The following is a 14,990-nucleotide window of genomic DNA, read 5'->3' as shown; positions in this document are numbered from 1 at the left end:
AAAAAATATATACATATTTTTTTCCTTTTTAAGATTAAATAAATAAAATACAACATTTTATGTATATATATACACACACACACACATACACACACAAAAAATGCATACATAAAAATATATATTTTAAAAATATGTATATTCATCCATATGCACATATACACATACACACATACAAACATTCATATCCCAGAATAACAATCTACACTGATTAAAAATATACACATACATAATACTAAAATGCTAAGAGAAAATAATAATAAAGTGCACATAATAATAATATGTACGCACACCTACACAGACACAAGCACTTCAGAGGACTGGTGGGAATCTAGTCGGGAGAACGGCCCTCGGCTAGACAGAGGCAGAAGGGCACAAAACATCAACTTGCCCACCAGGTGTCTGCGTCTGCCCCTTCCCAACCATCACCCCCAGTCCCCTGCAAGCAATAAGTAAATGGTATGGTAATAAGAATAATGTAAGGTTTGAAAAAGAAATAACGAAACAAAACAAAAATGGGGGAATATAAGTATATCCATTCGAGTGTCAATGATCAAACCTGGAAGGCCTCCCAAATATGCACCGCCCTGAGCACAGCCGGGATGAAAGTGAATTTAACGTTAAATGAGAGCTCTGACCACCATCCATTGGTTGGCTCAGCGTACATGTTCAGTAGCCCTTGCTGAGCCCGTTTAATACGGTTTCACCCGTTATGGTATAGTATGGAGTCGAGTCCCTGAGCAGACCCTAACACACAATGACAAGGCACTCTAACCTGTACTGGGGATTGGCGTATATTCCCGGATAAACTTCTCTGCGTCCAAAACTGAAGAGAGCCAAATCTTCTCGCCGGAAGGCGGAGTAATTCTTAGTCTTGCAGGGAAGAGCAAGGCTGGGCGAAGATGGAGTTTGTAGAGTTTGGTCATGACATCTCTGTAGTCGGCGCGGTGCTTTGCCACATCGAGCGCATAATCCTCAGAGACACGGAATGGGTGCCCTTTATGTGACAGGTTGCCCCTCATTCGAGCTTCACGCAGGATAAGATCCTTGGTCTTGAAACTGTGACAACAGATGATTAGTGGGCAAGGACCTCCCAGTGCCTGGACCGGGCCAACAAGGGAGCAATGTGCACGGTCCAGCTGGGGATCCGAAGCCAAAACATCCAATCCCATTGCATCCTTCAATAGCTTGGCGAAGAAGTCAATGGGGCGAGAGCCCGCCTCCACCCTCTCTGCCAGACCAACAACGCGAAGGTTATTACGTCTGGATCGGCCCTCCAGGTCGACAACTTTCACAGAAAGCCTCTGCACACTATCCTGCAATGACGTGCCGACCAGCGTTGAATTCAGAAACTTTCTCAAGGTCCACAATAATCTGGCCATTCGAAGCGACCGTTCGAATGATGCTCTCAATTTTGGTGTCACGTTCAGCAATAGTGGCCTTAAGATCCTCAGCTATAGCAACATGTAGCTCCCCCAAAGCCCGGGTAAGTTCTGTAAGTGTCACATTGTTGCCTGTGCCTTCCGCCATGTCTGTTTCGTTGTTTAGTGGGGAGTAGGCCTCCGCTGTGGATTTATTGTCCTTTGGTCGCTTATTACTCGGCATTTTCACATAAAAAGTTACAATCTTGTATTAGAAAGAAACGTTTGTTGTAAAAAGTGCCATAAAGTAGGTTAAATTAGATTAATTTGGAAAAGGTTGCAGGAGCCTCTCACACACAGTCGTTCACTCCAACATGCAAGCTCCGCCCCCCTATTCTAACTTTTTGATGTTATTGATCATAAATTGTTATTGAAGAAACTCACTTGCTATGGCTTTACATCACATGCCATCACATGGTTGGTTAGTTATTATCCAATAGAACGCAGAGAGTGTTCTTCAATGGAAGCTTCTCTAACAGTCACACGCTGATCTGTTTCACCTGTCTTTGTGCTTGTCTCCACCCCTCTCCAGGTGTTGCCCATCTTCCCCATGATCCCCAGTTTGTTTTGTTCGTCAAGAGAGTCGGACACTTGTTTGGGTGAGTCGGGCACCTGTCTGCGTTTCTCCTCATCACGCTGATGTCTGGGAGGCCTCTCACCATCGCTACAGCAGTATGGGAACAACAGTCGGCCGTATGCTTCAGTCTGGAGGAGTTCGTGGTGGAGGTGAAGAAGGTTTTTGATGCTCCATTGTCCAGGAGAGCACGGAAGTTACTCCAGCTTCGGCAAGACTCCCGCAGTGTGGCAGACTATGCAGTGGATTTATGCACGTTGGCAGCTGAGAGTACCTGGAACATGGATGCGCTGTTCGACATGTACCTGCACGGAGTATCCGAGGAAGTAAAGGACGAGCTTGCAGCCCCGGAACTACTGACAGATCTCGACTCGCTCATCGTTTTGACCTTTCGGATCGATGGGTGACTACGGGAGTGAAATAAGGAGAGGAGGTTCAATTTCACTCACCTGCCCAAGGTTTCCACCCTTGTCACACCACCCTGGATTATTGACCTCTGCCTGCCCTGACCCTGAGACTGCCTGCTGTTCTGTACCTTATGGACTCTGATCTGGATTACGGACCTCTGCCTTCCCTTGACCTGTAGTTTTTCCTGCCCTCTGTTCTAGTAATAAACTTTTGTTACTTTGACACTGTCTGCATCTGTCTTCTCCTGAAAAGTGATACTAACATCAGATATGTACAGTCAGGTGTTCCTTAGAAAAGATGCCTTGAGCCGTTACTCTTCTCAATTTTTACAAATGATTTGCCACTGGTCTTACACAAAGCTAGAATGACTATGTATGCGTATGATCCCACATTACATGTCAGCACCCAAAGCCAGTGAGCTCAGAGTTACAGTCAGTATCAAAATGGGTGATTCATAATAAACTGGTCTTAAATACATCTAAAACTAAAAGCATTGTATTTGGTTCAAAACATTCTCTAGGACCTAAACCTCATCTAAAATAGTTTATACAGGGTGTGGACCGATTGAGGAAGCCAAACTCCTAGTTATAACTTGACCATGGTTAATTATCATGGTCAAGTCATTTTGACAACGTTGTTGTGAAGATGGGGAGGGGTATGTCTGTTATAAAGATGCTCTGCCTTTTTGACAAAAATCAACTGTACTAGTTGTTCAGGCTCTGATCTCGTCCCATCTTGATTACTTTTCAGCAATATGGTCAGGTGCAGCAAAGAAAGACCTAGCAAAGCTGCAGCTGGTTCAATACAGATCAGCACACATTGCCATTAACTGCACATACAGAACTAACATCAACAAATTACATGCCAGTCTTTCCTGGTTGAGGGTTGACAGGAGATTAACTGCTTCTCTTCTCTTCTAGTGAAAAGTATTACTATCATAAAAATCCAGATTGTATGCATAATCAAATCAATTCAGCTCAGACGCCCATACATACCCCACTAGACATGCCAGCAGGGGTCTCTTCACAGTCTCAAAGTCCAAAACCAGTTCACGGCAACGCACAATATTATACAGAACCATGATCGCATTGAACTCCATTTCATCTCCAAATATTCAAGTGAACAGAAAAATTACCTTTTGAAAAAAGATGAAACATCATATAATGGAACAGCGGGGACTGTGAGGGGACACACCCACACACGCACGCACACACACACACGCACACACGCACGCACACACACACACACACAGAAAAACAACTTTTTTGTTGTTGTATTGTTTGTATTATTATTATAGTTGTTTTTGTTGTTTTGTGTATCATTTCAAATTTGTGTGACTATCGTTGTGTATCAGTGATTTGATACTTGTCATGTTTTATGTCTCTTGTGGACCTCACAGAGAATAGCTGCTGCTTCGGCAAAAGCTAACGGAGACCTGAATAAACCAGTAAACCAATACTATACCACAGGTCGATATAGTCTACCAGTCTTAACTGTCTGTCCTGCCCTCTATCCACAATTCATGGTGACAATAAAGGTAGGTGGATCATTTGTCCAGATCTGCAATAGGAAATGTAGCAATAATACTGTACCACACATAAAAGCATTCAAAGCTGCATCAATTTTCAAAATGAATCCACAAGAACAAATTGGAATAGCTGATAGACAGCAGAGAGGCCAGGTTCATAATGAACATGAAAGAACAGTGAAAACATGAGACATGCAGCTCAAAAATCTTCCCTATTGATCTTGTTTAGGGACAATACAATTATCCTACCTAGACTAGCCTACAACACCACAATGCAATGAATAATTGCATTATTGCTTTCAAGTGAATAGAAAATTCTACTCTAGGCTGCAGTGAAAATATAATTTCAATAACGGCAATTTGAATGTTTTATTCCATTTGGATCAGTTGTGGGTCTACTCTACAGTTTATAAGGTCTAGAAAGGCACAGTAATATGCTAGTCTGGCTGTATTTTTACTTCTATTTTATTTATATTTTTACTGAGATGCACCGTCTGTTGCAGATCATTCTCCCATATCTGGCCACATGTGCTCCTGGCAGGCCCATTTATTAAGGAAAGCTTAACACGCTCTGCCTCCTCTCCAATCCGAGGCTATTCCTCTCGCACCTAGATCCTAACGCTTCATTATACAATGGGTGGGTCTAATCCTGAATGCTGATTGGTTAAAAGTGCATTCCAGCCAGTGTCTATTCCGCAAATTACTACCAGCTAAATCTATGAAGTTAAAATGCCTATTTACTCTGCTCCATCTGACTGTGCAATCCACTGTCTCATCAGCTGAGCCAGGCTTGATCTCCACTATAAAAGCATCTAGACATTATCTCACATTTCAGACTAACATTTAGTTTTCAACAACAGTGATTTTGTCATGTTTGTCATTTATTATCATGTCTTGTCCTTGTGCTCCCCATTCTATTCGTTTCCCTCTGCTGGTCTTATTTGGTTCTTTCCCTCCTTCTATCCCTCTCTCTCCCCCCTCCCTCTCTCACTCTCTCGCTCTCTCTTCTCTCTATCGTTCCGTTCCTGCTCCCAGCTGTTCCTATTCCCCTAATCATCATTTAGTCTTCCCACACCTGTTCCCGATCCTTTCCCCTGATTAGAGTCCCTATTTATTCCTTTGTGTTCCGTTCCTGTCCCGTCGGTTCCTTGTTTTGTATTCACCATGCTGTGATTGTGTTTCGCCCTGTCCTGTCGTGTTTTTTTGCCTTCATCAGATGCTGCGTGTGAGCAGGTGTCTCTGTCTACTACGGCCTGCGCCTACCCGAAGCGACCTGCAGTCTGTGGCCGCTTCTCCAGTTATTCCCCTCTACAGACTAGAGGATTTCTGTTATTCCCTGTTTGGACTTAAATAAACTCTGTTTCTGTTAAGTCGCTTTTGGGTCCTCTTTCACCTGCATGACAGAAGGAACCGACCAAGGAATGGACCCAGCGACTTCAGACGCTCGTTACACTGCCGTCAAGATCCAAGGAGCCATGCTCGGCAGACACGAGCAGGAATTGTCTGCTGCTCGCCATGCCGTGGAGAACCTGGCCGCTCAGGTTTCCGACCTCTCTGGACAGTTCCAGAGTCTACGTCTCGTGCCACCTGTTACTTCCTGGCCTGCCGAGCCTCCAGAACCTAGGGTTAATAACCCACCTTGCTACTCCGGGCAGCCCACTGAGTGCCGCTCCTTTCTCACGCAGTGTGAGATTGTGTTCTCTCTCCAACCCAACACATACTCTAGAGAGAGAGCTCGGGTTGCTTACGTCATTTCACTCCTTACTGGCCGGGCTCGAGAATGGGGCACAGCTATCTGGGAGGCAAGGGCTGATTGCTCTAACAAGTTCCAGAACTTTAAAGAGGAGATGATTCGGGTTTTGACCGTTCAGTTTTTGGTAGGGAGGCTTCTAGGGCCCTGGCTTCCTTATGCCAAGGTGAACGGTCCATAACGGATTATTCTATTGAGTTTCGCACTCTTGCTGCCTCTAGTGAGTGGAACGAGCCGGCGCTGCTCGCTCGTTTTCTGGAGGGACTCCACGCAGTGGTTAAGGATGAGATTCTCTCCCGGGAGGTTCCTTCAGATGTGGACTCTTTGATTGCTCTCGCCATCCGCATAGAACGACGGGTAGATCTTCGTCACCGGGCTCGTGGAAGAGAGCTCGCATCAACGGTGTTTCCCTGCTCCGCATCGCAACCATCTCCCTCCTCTGGCTTTGAGACTGAGCCCATGCAGCTGGGAGGGATTCGCATCTCGACTAAGGAGAGGGAACGGAGGATCACCAACCGCCTGTGCCTCTATTGCGGAGTTGCTGGACATTTTGTTAATTCATGTCCAGTAAGAGGCCAGAGCCCATCAGTAAGCGGAGGGCTACTGGTGAGCGCTACTACTCAGGTCTCTTCATCTAGATCTTGTACTACTATGTCGGTCCATCTACGCTGGACCGGTTCGGGTGCTACATGCAGTGCCTTGATTGACTCTGGGGCTGAGGGTTGTTTCATGGACGAAGCATGGGTTCGGAAACATAACATTCCTTTCAGACCGTTAGACAAGCCTACGCCCATGTTTGCCTTAGATGGTAGTCATCTTCCCAGTATCAAATTTGAGACACTACCTTTAACTCTCACAGTATCTGGTAACCACAGTGAGACTATTTCTTTTTTGATTTTCCGTTCACCGTTTACACCTGTTGTTTTGGGTCATCCCTGGCTAGTATGTCATAATCCTTCTATTAATTGGTCTAGTAATTCTATCCTATCCTGGAACGTTTCTTGTCATGTGAAGTGTTTAATGTCTGCCATCCCTCCCGTTTCTTCTGTCCCTACTTCTCAGGAGGAACCTGGCGATTTGACAGGAGTGCCGGAGGAATATCATGATCTGCGCACGGTCTTCAGTCGGTCCCGAGCCAACTCCCTTCCTCCTCACCGGTCGTATGATTGTAGTATTGATCTCCTTCCGGGGACCACTCCTCCTCGAGGTAGACTATACTCTCTGTCGGCTCCCGAACGTAAGGCTCTCGAGGATTATTTGTCTGTGTCTCTTGACGCCGGTACCATAGTGCCTTCTTCTTCTCCGGCCGGGCGGGGTTCTTTTTGTTAAGAAGAAGGACGGTACTCTGCGCCCCTGCGTGGATTATCGAGGGCTGAATGACATAACGGTTAAGAATCGTTATCCGCTTCCCCCTTATGTCATCAGCCTTCGAGATTCTGCAGGGAGCCAGGTGCTTTACTAAGTTGGACCTTCGTAACGCTTACCATCTCGTGCGCATCAGAGAGGGGGACGAGTGGAAAACGGCGTTTAACACTCCGTTAGGGCATTTTGAGTACCGGGTTCTGCCGTTCGGTCTCGCCAATGCGCCAGCTGTTTTTCAGGCATTAGTTAATGATGTTCTGAGAGACATGCTGAACATCTTTGTTTTTGTCTATCTTGACGATATCCTGATTTTTTTTCTCCGTCACTCGAGATTCATGTTCAGCACGTTCGACGTGTTCTACAGCGCCTTTTAGAGAATTGTCTCTACGTAAAGGCTGAGAAGTGCTCTTTTCATGTCTCCTCCGTTACTTTTCTCGGTTCCGTTATTTCCGCTGAAGGCATTCAGATGGATTCCGCTAAGGTCCAAGCTGTCAGTGATTGGCCCGTTCCAAGGTCACGTGTCGAGTTGCAGCGCTTTTTAGGTTTCGCTAATTTCTATCGGCGTTTCATTCGTAATTTCGGTCAAGTTGCTGCTCCTCTCACAGCTCTTACTTCTGTCAAGACGTGTTTTAAGTGGTCCGGTTCCGCCCAGGGAGCTTTTGATCTTCTAAAAGAACGTTTACGTCCGCTCCTATCCTCGTTACTCCTGACGTCACTAGACAATTCATTGTCGAGGTTGACGCTTCAGAGGTAGGCGTGGGAGCCATTCTATCCCAGCGCTTCCAGTCTGACGATAAGGTTCATCCTTGCGCTTATTTTTCTCATCGCCTGTCGCCATCTGAGCGCAACTATGATGTGGGTAACCGTGAACTGCTCGCCATCCGCTTAGCCCTAGGCGAATGGCGACAGTGGTTGGAGGGGGCGACCGTTCCTTTTGTCGTTTGGACAGACCATAAGAACCTTGAGTACATCCGTTCTGCCAAACGACTTAATGCCCGTCAAGCTCGTTGGGCGTTGTTTTTCGCTCGTTTCGAGTTTGTGATTTCTTACCGTCCGGGTAGCAAGAACACCAAGCCTGATGCCTTATCCCGTCTGTTTAGTTCTTCTGTGGCTTCTACTGATCCCGAGGGGATTCTTCCTTATGGGCGTGTTGTCGGGTTAACAGTCTGGGGAATTGAAAGACAGGTTAAGCAAGCACTCACGCACACTGCGTCGCCGCGCGCTTGTCCTAGTAACCTCCTTTTCGTTCCTGTTTCCACTCGTCTGGCTGTTCTTCAGTGGGCTCACTCTGCCAAGTTAGCTGGTCATCCCGGTGTTCGAGGCACTCTTGCGTCTATTCGCCAGCGCTTTTGGTGGCCGACTCAGGAGCGTGACACGCGCCGTTTCGTGGCTGCTTGTTCGGACTGCGCGCAGACTAAGTCGGGTAACTCTCCTCCTGCCGGTCGTCTCAGACCGCTCCCCATTCCTTCTCGACCATGGTCTCACATCGCCTTAGGCTTCACTACCGGTCTGCCTTTGTCTGCGGGGAAGACTGTGAGAGCCGCCAATAAACGCAGGATTAAGAGTCCAAGGTATTGTTGCGGCCAGAGAGTGTGGCTTTCCACTCGCAACCTTCCTCTTACGACAGCTTCTCGTAAGTTGACTCCGCGGTTCATTGGTCCGTTCCGTGTCTCCCAGGTCGTCAATCCTGTCGCTGTGCGACTGCTTCTTCCGCGACATCTTCGTCGCGTCCATCCTGTCTTCCATGTCTCCTGTGTTAAGCCCTTTCTTCGCACCCCCGTTCGTCTTCCCTCCCCCTCCCGTCCTTGTCGAGAGCGCACCTATTTACAAGGTACATAAGATCATGGACATGCGTTCTCGGGGACGGGGTCACCAATACTTAGTGGATTGGGAGGGTTACGGTCCTGAGGAGAGGAGTTGGGTTCCGTCTCGGGACGTGCTGGACCGTTCACTCATCGAGGATTTCCTCCGTTGCCGCCAGGATTCCTCCTCGAGTGCGCCAGGAGGCGCTCGGTGAGTGGGGGGGTACTGTCATGTTTGTCATTTATTATCATGTCTTGTCCTTGTGCTCCCCATTCTATTCGTTTCCCTCTGCTGGTCTTATTTGGTTCTTTCCCTCCTTCTATCCCTCTCTCTCCCCCTCCCTCTCTCACTCTCTCGCTCTCTCTTCTCTCTATCGTTCCGTTCCTGCTCCCAGCTGTTCCTATTCCCCTAATCATCATTTAGTCTTCCCACACCTGTTCCCGATCCTTTCCCTGATTAGAGTCCCTATTTATTCCTTTGTGTTCCGTTCCTGTCCCGTCGGTTCCTTGTTTTGTATTCACCATGCTGTGATTGTGTTTCGCCCTGTCCTGTCGTGTTTTTTGCCTTCATCAGATGCTGCGTGTGAGCAGGTGTCTCTGTCTACTACGGCCTGCGCCTACCCGAAGCGACCTGCAGTCTGTGGCCGCTTCTCCAGTTATTCCCCTCTACAGACTAGAGGATTTCTGTTATTCCCTGTTTGGACTTAAATAAACTCTGTTTCTGTTAAGTCGCTTTTGGGTCCTCTTTCACCTGCATGACAGATTTATATAAACCTTGCTGTCTGACTCTCTGACATTTGCAACATTGTTTCAATATTCAAATGCAATCTCCAGCTGTCCTGTAGCAATGAATGTACAGGGATCGGGAGTGGGGAGTAGACAGACAGGCAGGCAGGCAGCATTTCTCAGCTAGTCGAAAAAATCAGCTGGCATAAAAAGTGTTTCTCAACTGTGAATGGTCCTGGACACCAAAAAAAGTGTCAAGGGAAGCCAGCTTGGATTTGGCATCTCTCCTATCAAATCGCATTGAGAGCATACGAGAGCACCAGCTGTTCTGGGTGACTGTGTGATAACGCTCTCGGTAGCAAGACCTTTAAACAGGTCAACATTCACAAAGCCACAGGGCAAGATGGATTACCAGGACGTGTACTCAAGGCATGCGTGGACCAACTGGCAAGTGTCTTCACTGACATTTTCAACCTCTCCCTGACTGAGTCTGTAATACTTACGTTTCAAGCATACCACCATAGTCCCTGTGCCCAAGGAAACGAAGGTAACCTGTCTAAATGATTACCGCCTCATATCACGCAGATTGGTAGCCATGAAGTGCTTTGAAAGGCTGGTCATGGCTCACATCAACAGCATCCTCCCGGATACCCTAGACCTACTCCAATTTGCATACCGCACCAACAGATCCACAGATGACGCAATCTCAATCGCACTCCACACTGCCCTTTCCCACATGGACAAAAGGAACACCTATGTGAGAATGCTGTTCATTGACTACAGCTCAGGGCTCATCACTGAGCTAAGGAAGCTCCACCATCAAGAGCATCCTGACCTGTTACATCACCACCTGGTACGGCAACTGCTCGGCATCTGACTATAAGGTGCTACAGAGGGTAGTGTGTACAGCCCAGTACATCACTGGGGTCAAGCTTCCTGCCATCCAGTATCTATATAATAGGCGGTGTCCGAGGAAAGCCCATAAAATTGTCAGACTCCAGTCACCCAAGTCATAGACTGTTTTCTCAGCTACCGCACGGCAAGCGGTACCAGAGCGCCGAGTCTAGGACCAAAAGGCTCTTTAACAGCTTCTACCCGCAAGCCATAAGGCTGCTGAACAATTAAGAAAATGGCAACTTGACTATTACATTGACCCTCCCCACGAACCCCCCCATTTGTTTTGTACACTGCTGCTACTCGCTGTATATTATCTATGCATAGTCACATCCCCCTTACCCATTACAAACTACCTCAACTAACCTGTACCCCCACACGCTGACTCTTTACCGGTAACCCCTGTAAATAACCTCATTATTGTTATGCTATTGTTACTTTTTATATATATATATATTTTTTTTTTTTTACTTTAGTTTATTTGGTAAATATTTTCTTAGCTCTTCTTGAACTGCACTGTTGGTTAAGGGCTTGTAAGTAAGCATTTCATGGTAAGGTCTACACTTTGAATTCGGCACATGTGACAAATAAAGTTTGATTTGATTTTGATATGTCATTGACAGGAACAACTTAAATTATTGCATCTCGTTGTGTTGTCCTCTGGTATCTGGCTAGCTAGCTAGATAAAATTGTCCCTTTCCTAAATTAGCCATGGATGGAGATATGGATTTGGACTTGTGGTTTTACTTAATTCTTCGTTCTGGCCAATGATTACAGTATAACGGCGAATTCTGCTCCAACCATTACTTCATACATTGTTGCGCCCCTGGCCTGAGAGAATGGAAGTTCAATATGTAGCTAGATGTAAAAGCATAATGTTAACTAGCTAACGTTGCCCATGAAAGGAAGTTAGGCTAGCGAGCAAGCATTTTAGCCAGGTAGGCTAGAACAAAAAATAGTGTTTACTGTATGACAGAGTGATAGACAGTTTCGTCAACATGAAAGAGAGGAGGATGGCATTGGCATTTCTCTACAAGTACGAAGAGACAACATCAACTTGTGCGTGCATGCACGCACACACTCACACACAAATCAGCACCATGGACAGCCACATATTTAGCTTACATTGATTGGAGTAAATTGTTTATGGAGTCTTTTAGTTGTCAGTGTATTAGACTAAGCAGAGGTGATTTGGTTCTGTTAAAGTTGAATTGGTGCTGAATTAGTGGAGGCAGCCCCTGTTTCTTTGTGACTTGCGGTCACTCTCTGTGGTTCTAAATCAGTAGTTGTTTAGTGGTCCGAAAATGTTGGAAACATTAACAACATGCTGCTGTTCATGTAAGTGTCTGTTATATGCAATATGCTTTGTGGACTTCACCCGACAGAGGTTGCTACCCATTTCTGTGATAAAACAAAGGTGTGGTTGAATTTATTCTGCCACTGCGACTTCTTAGTGTCTCAGCCTTTAGGCCTATACTGTATATCACGGTCTCAAGGCATATGAACTAACAGGTTATAGAGCAAACAACACAATTATCACAACACAGATGGTAATATGGCTTGGGGGGGGCTTGGCTTCCCAATTGATTTTCCCCAAGCATTGATACTGCTCATGGTTGGTGTCTTTTAGGTTCCAGTGGTTGATGCTAGGCAACTTTCAGTGGGTGGTGGTGGGGGGTCGACATCCCCTATTAGGTTGTGGTGCATGGCTTTAAATAACATGTTTGACAGACAGTTCAGTTTCAAAAGATCTAGAGTTATCAAGTTAGAACAATTGTGAGCAATAAGTGCGACAACAACAACCCGTAACATGCTGATAAGTTCTGATGGACAATTTAAATATGCTGGACAATGGTTCAACCAAATTACTAAACGGCAAGAGAAAATTACCCAAAACAAGTCAGTGAACTTTTGTCCAGATGTGTCCAATATTGAATAGTACCTCCAGTTCTGAATGGGATTTCCGAGAACAAAGTTAGTAAATAGAGCAGACAGGATTACTGAGGTAACTGAGGGATATCCTGATGCATTATCTCTGACATACCATATCTCTGACATAGCATGCTAGGGTTTCAAAAGTACTGCACGTTATCTGGGTCCTGAAACATTGAACAGGTCATTTTTGGCAGACACCCCGGGCCCCGACCCTTCCCATCGAAAGAACTCACAAATGGCACGCGGAAAAGGGCGGAGGTTGGTTACTGTATCAATCCAAAAATACAATAAAACTCTCCATTCTATAAATGGAAATTTGGGGTACAAACTTCAGAAAGTAGTATTTGGCCACTGGGCTGAAAGGACAGGCAAAATAAGGTGCCTTACATACCCATAGGCATGGATAATTTATTTTAAAAGGCATCCAATATCATACAGACCATCTATTTGGCTTTTTTCTTACGACCAGTCACCTGAGCCACAACAGCCTCGACACTCTTGAACTTCCTGTAGTAGAAGTGGTCAGCATGGAGGTGGAGTAGACAGCTGGTTTTAGACTGGTCCAATGTTCTCTTCGACCTGAACACTGGAACGTCCTGTGAATGTCACATGAGACAGTAGTCATTAGAGATAGACATGATCAAAATGACAAAATAGGAAGCTAGTCAAAACCAAGAAGAACATGAGTTATTTTGTTTTACGGCCTTTTGATTTTCACAACACCACAAATGTGTGGTTATTCACCAATAATGCACACCCTGTTGGGTAAAGCTAAGGTTTGTGGTTAAAATCCAATTTTCATCCTTTCTAGCATGACCACATAGACAGAGTATGACCTCAGGGCCAGTCACCTGTGGGAAAGTGTCTGAGGGAGGGTAAACAGGGTCGGCAGGATGGAAAGTTCCTCACGCAAAAACATCTGCTCAATACATTTTATAGCTAATCTCAAAATAAAGGAAAGTCTGTATGTTTCCAAACAAGTGGCTATAAATAAATAACTATACATGATGTTCTGTACATGTTCAATTGTCCCTGTATCCATTGTTGATCAAGATGTAGGGACCACAAACCAATTAGCCTCACGCCTCAGAGACAATGGCCTGCCTGCCTACAATAGATTGAGGAAATACGTGGAGCTGGCACGCAAAGCCATGCAGGCTGTTTATTGAATCAGTTTACAGGGTAGCTTATTATGGTGCTAAAGAACAATATATATACTCAACAAAAATATAAACGCAACATGCAACAATTTCTAAGATGTTACTGAGTTACAGTTCATATGAGGAAATCAGTCAATTGAAATAAATTCATCCTAATCTATGGATTTCACATGACTGGGAATAAAGATTTGTATACAGTACCTTAAAAGAAATGGGCCTCACAACGGACCTCAGGATCTCGACACGGTATTTCTGTGCATTCAAATTGCCATCGATAAAATGCAATTGTGTTCGTTGGTCATAGTTTATGCCTGCCCATACCATAACCCCACTGTCACCCTGTGGCACTCTGTTCACAATGTTGACATCAGCAAACCGCATGCCCACAGGATGCTGTACATGGACGCTGTGTCTGCGATAGTGAGGCTGGTAGGACGTACTGCCAAATTCTCTAAAACAACGTTTTTGGTTGCTTATGGTAGAAAAATTGACATTAAAATCTCTGGCAACAGCTCTGATGGACGTGCCTGCAGTCAGCATCCCAATTGCACACTCCCTCAACTTGAGACATTTGTGGCATTGTGTTGTATGACATAAGTGAACATTTTAGTGTCACAACTTCCACCGAAGGTGGCTCCTCTTCCTGTTTGGGCGGCGCTCAGTGGTTGTCGTCACCAGTCTACTAGCTGCCACCGATCCCTTTTCCCTTTTCTGTTGGTTTGTCTTATTGGTTTCACCTGTTTCTTGTTTAGGTTTTTAGTTGGGCTTTTTAAGCCGGTAAGGCCCGCCTGTTCTTTGTGCGGGCTTATTTTTCCCTCTGTGTTTGTGTGTGGTAGTGCATCTCAGTTTTGGTTTTTCTCCAGACTGTTTTGGTCCTGGTTTTGGGCCGGTCGTTTACGTGCGCCCTGTATTGGCTTGTACTATTTTCTCTGTGCCGGAGATTAGAGCATTGTTCTGTACCTTCTGCGCCTGACTCCGCACCCACTACGCCTAAGTGCGTCACTGACACTGACTCAACTCCAGCCACTTTAATAATGGGAATTGATGGGAAATGATGTAAATATATCTCTAGCCACTTTAAACAATGCTACCTTATATAATGTTACTTACCCTACATTATTCATTTCATATGCATACGTATATACTGTACTCTATATCATCGACTGCATCCTTATGTAATACATGTATCACTAGCCACTTTAACTATGCCACTTTGTTTACATACTCATCTCATATGTATATACTGTACTCGATACCATCTACTGTATCTTGCCTATGCTGATCTGTACCATCACTCATTCATATATCCTTATGTACATATTCCTTATCCCCTTACACTGTTTATAAGACAGTAGTTTTGGAATTGTTAGTTAGATTACTTGTTGGTTATTACTGCATTGTCGGAACTAGAAGCACAAGCATTTTGCTACACT

The 14,990-nt window shown here is 45.4% G+C and overlaps 1 protein-coding gene across 1 annotated transcript in view; it reads right to left on the bottom strand.

Annotated features, from left to right (window-relative positions):
* The window catches only part of si:ch1073-396h14.1 (disintegrin and metalloproteinase domain-containing protein 10), an 83,407-nt gene that overhangs the window by 48,186 nt on the left and 20,231 nt on the right, over window positions 1-14,990 (bottom strand). The window contains exon 6 of the mRNA XM_046304085.1: window positions 12,871-12,993. Within this exon, the coding sequence (XP_046160041.1) occupies window positions 12,871-12,993 (123 nt within the window). The remainder of the gene's footprint in view (window positions 1-12,870; window positions 12,994-14,990) is intronic.

Source organism: Oncorhynchus gorbuscha, linkage group LG02 (assembly GCF_021184085.1).
Source record: "Oncorhynchus gorbuscha isolate QuinsamMale2020 ecotype Even-year linkage group LG02, OgorEven_v1.0, whole genome shotgun sequence".
Taxonomy (NCBI): Eukaryota; Metazoa; Chordata; class Actinopteri; order Salmoniformes; family Salmonidae; genus Oncorhynchus; species Oncorhynchus gorbuscha.
This window is presented reverse-complemented; position numbering and strand designations above follow the sequence as displayed.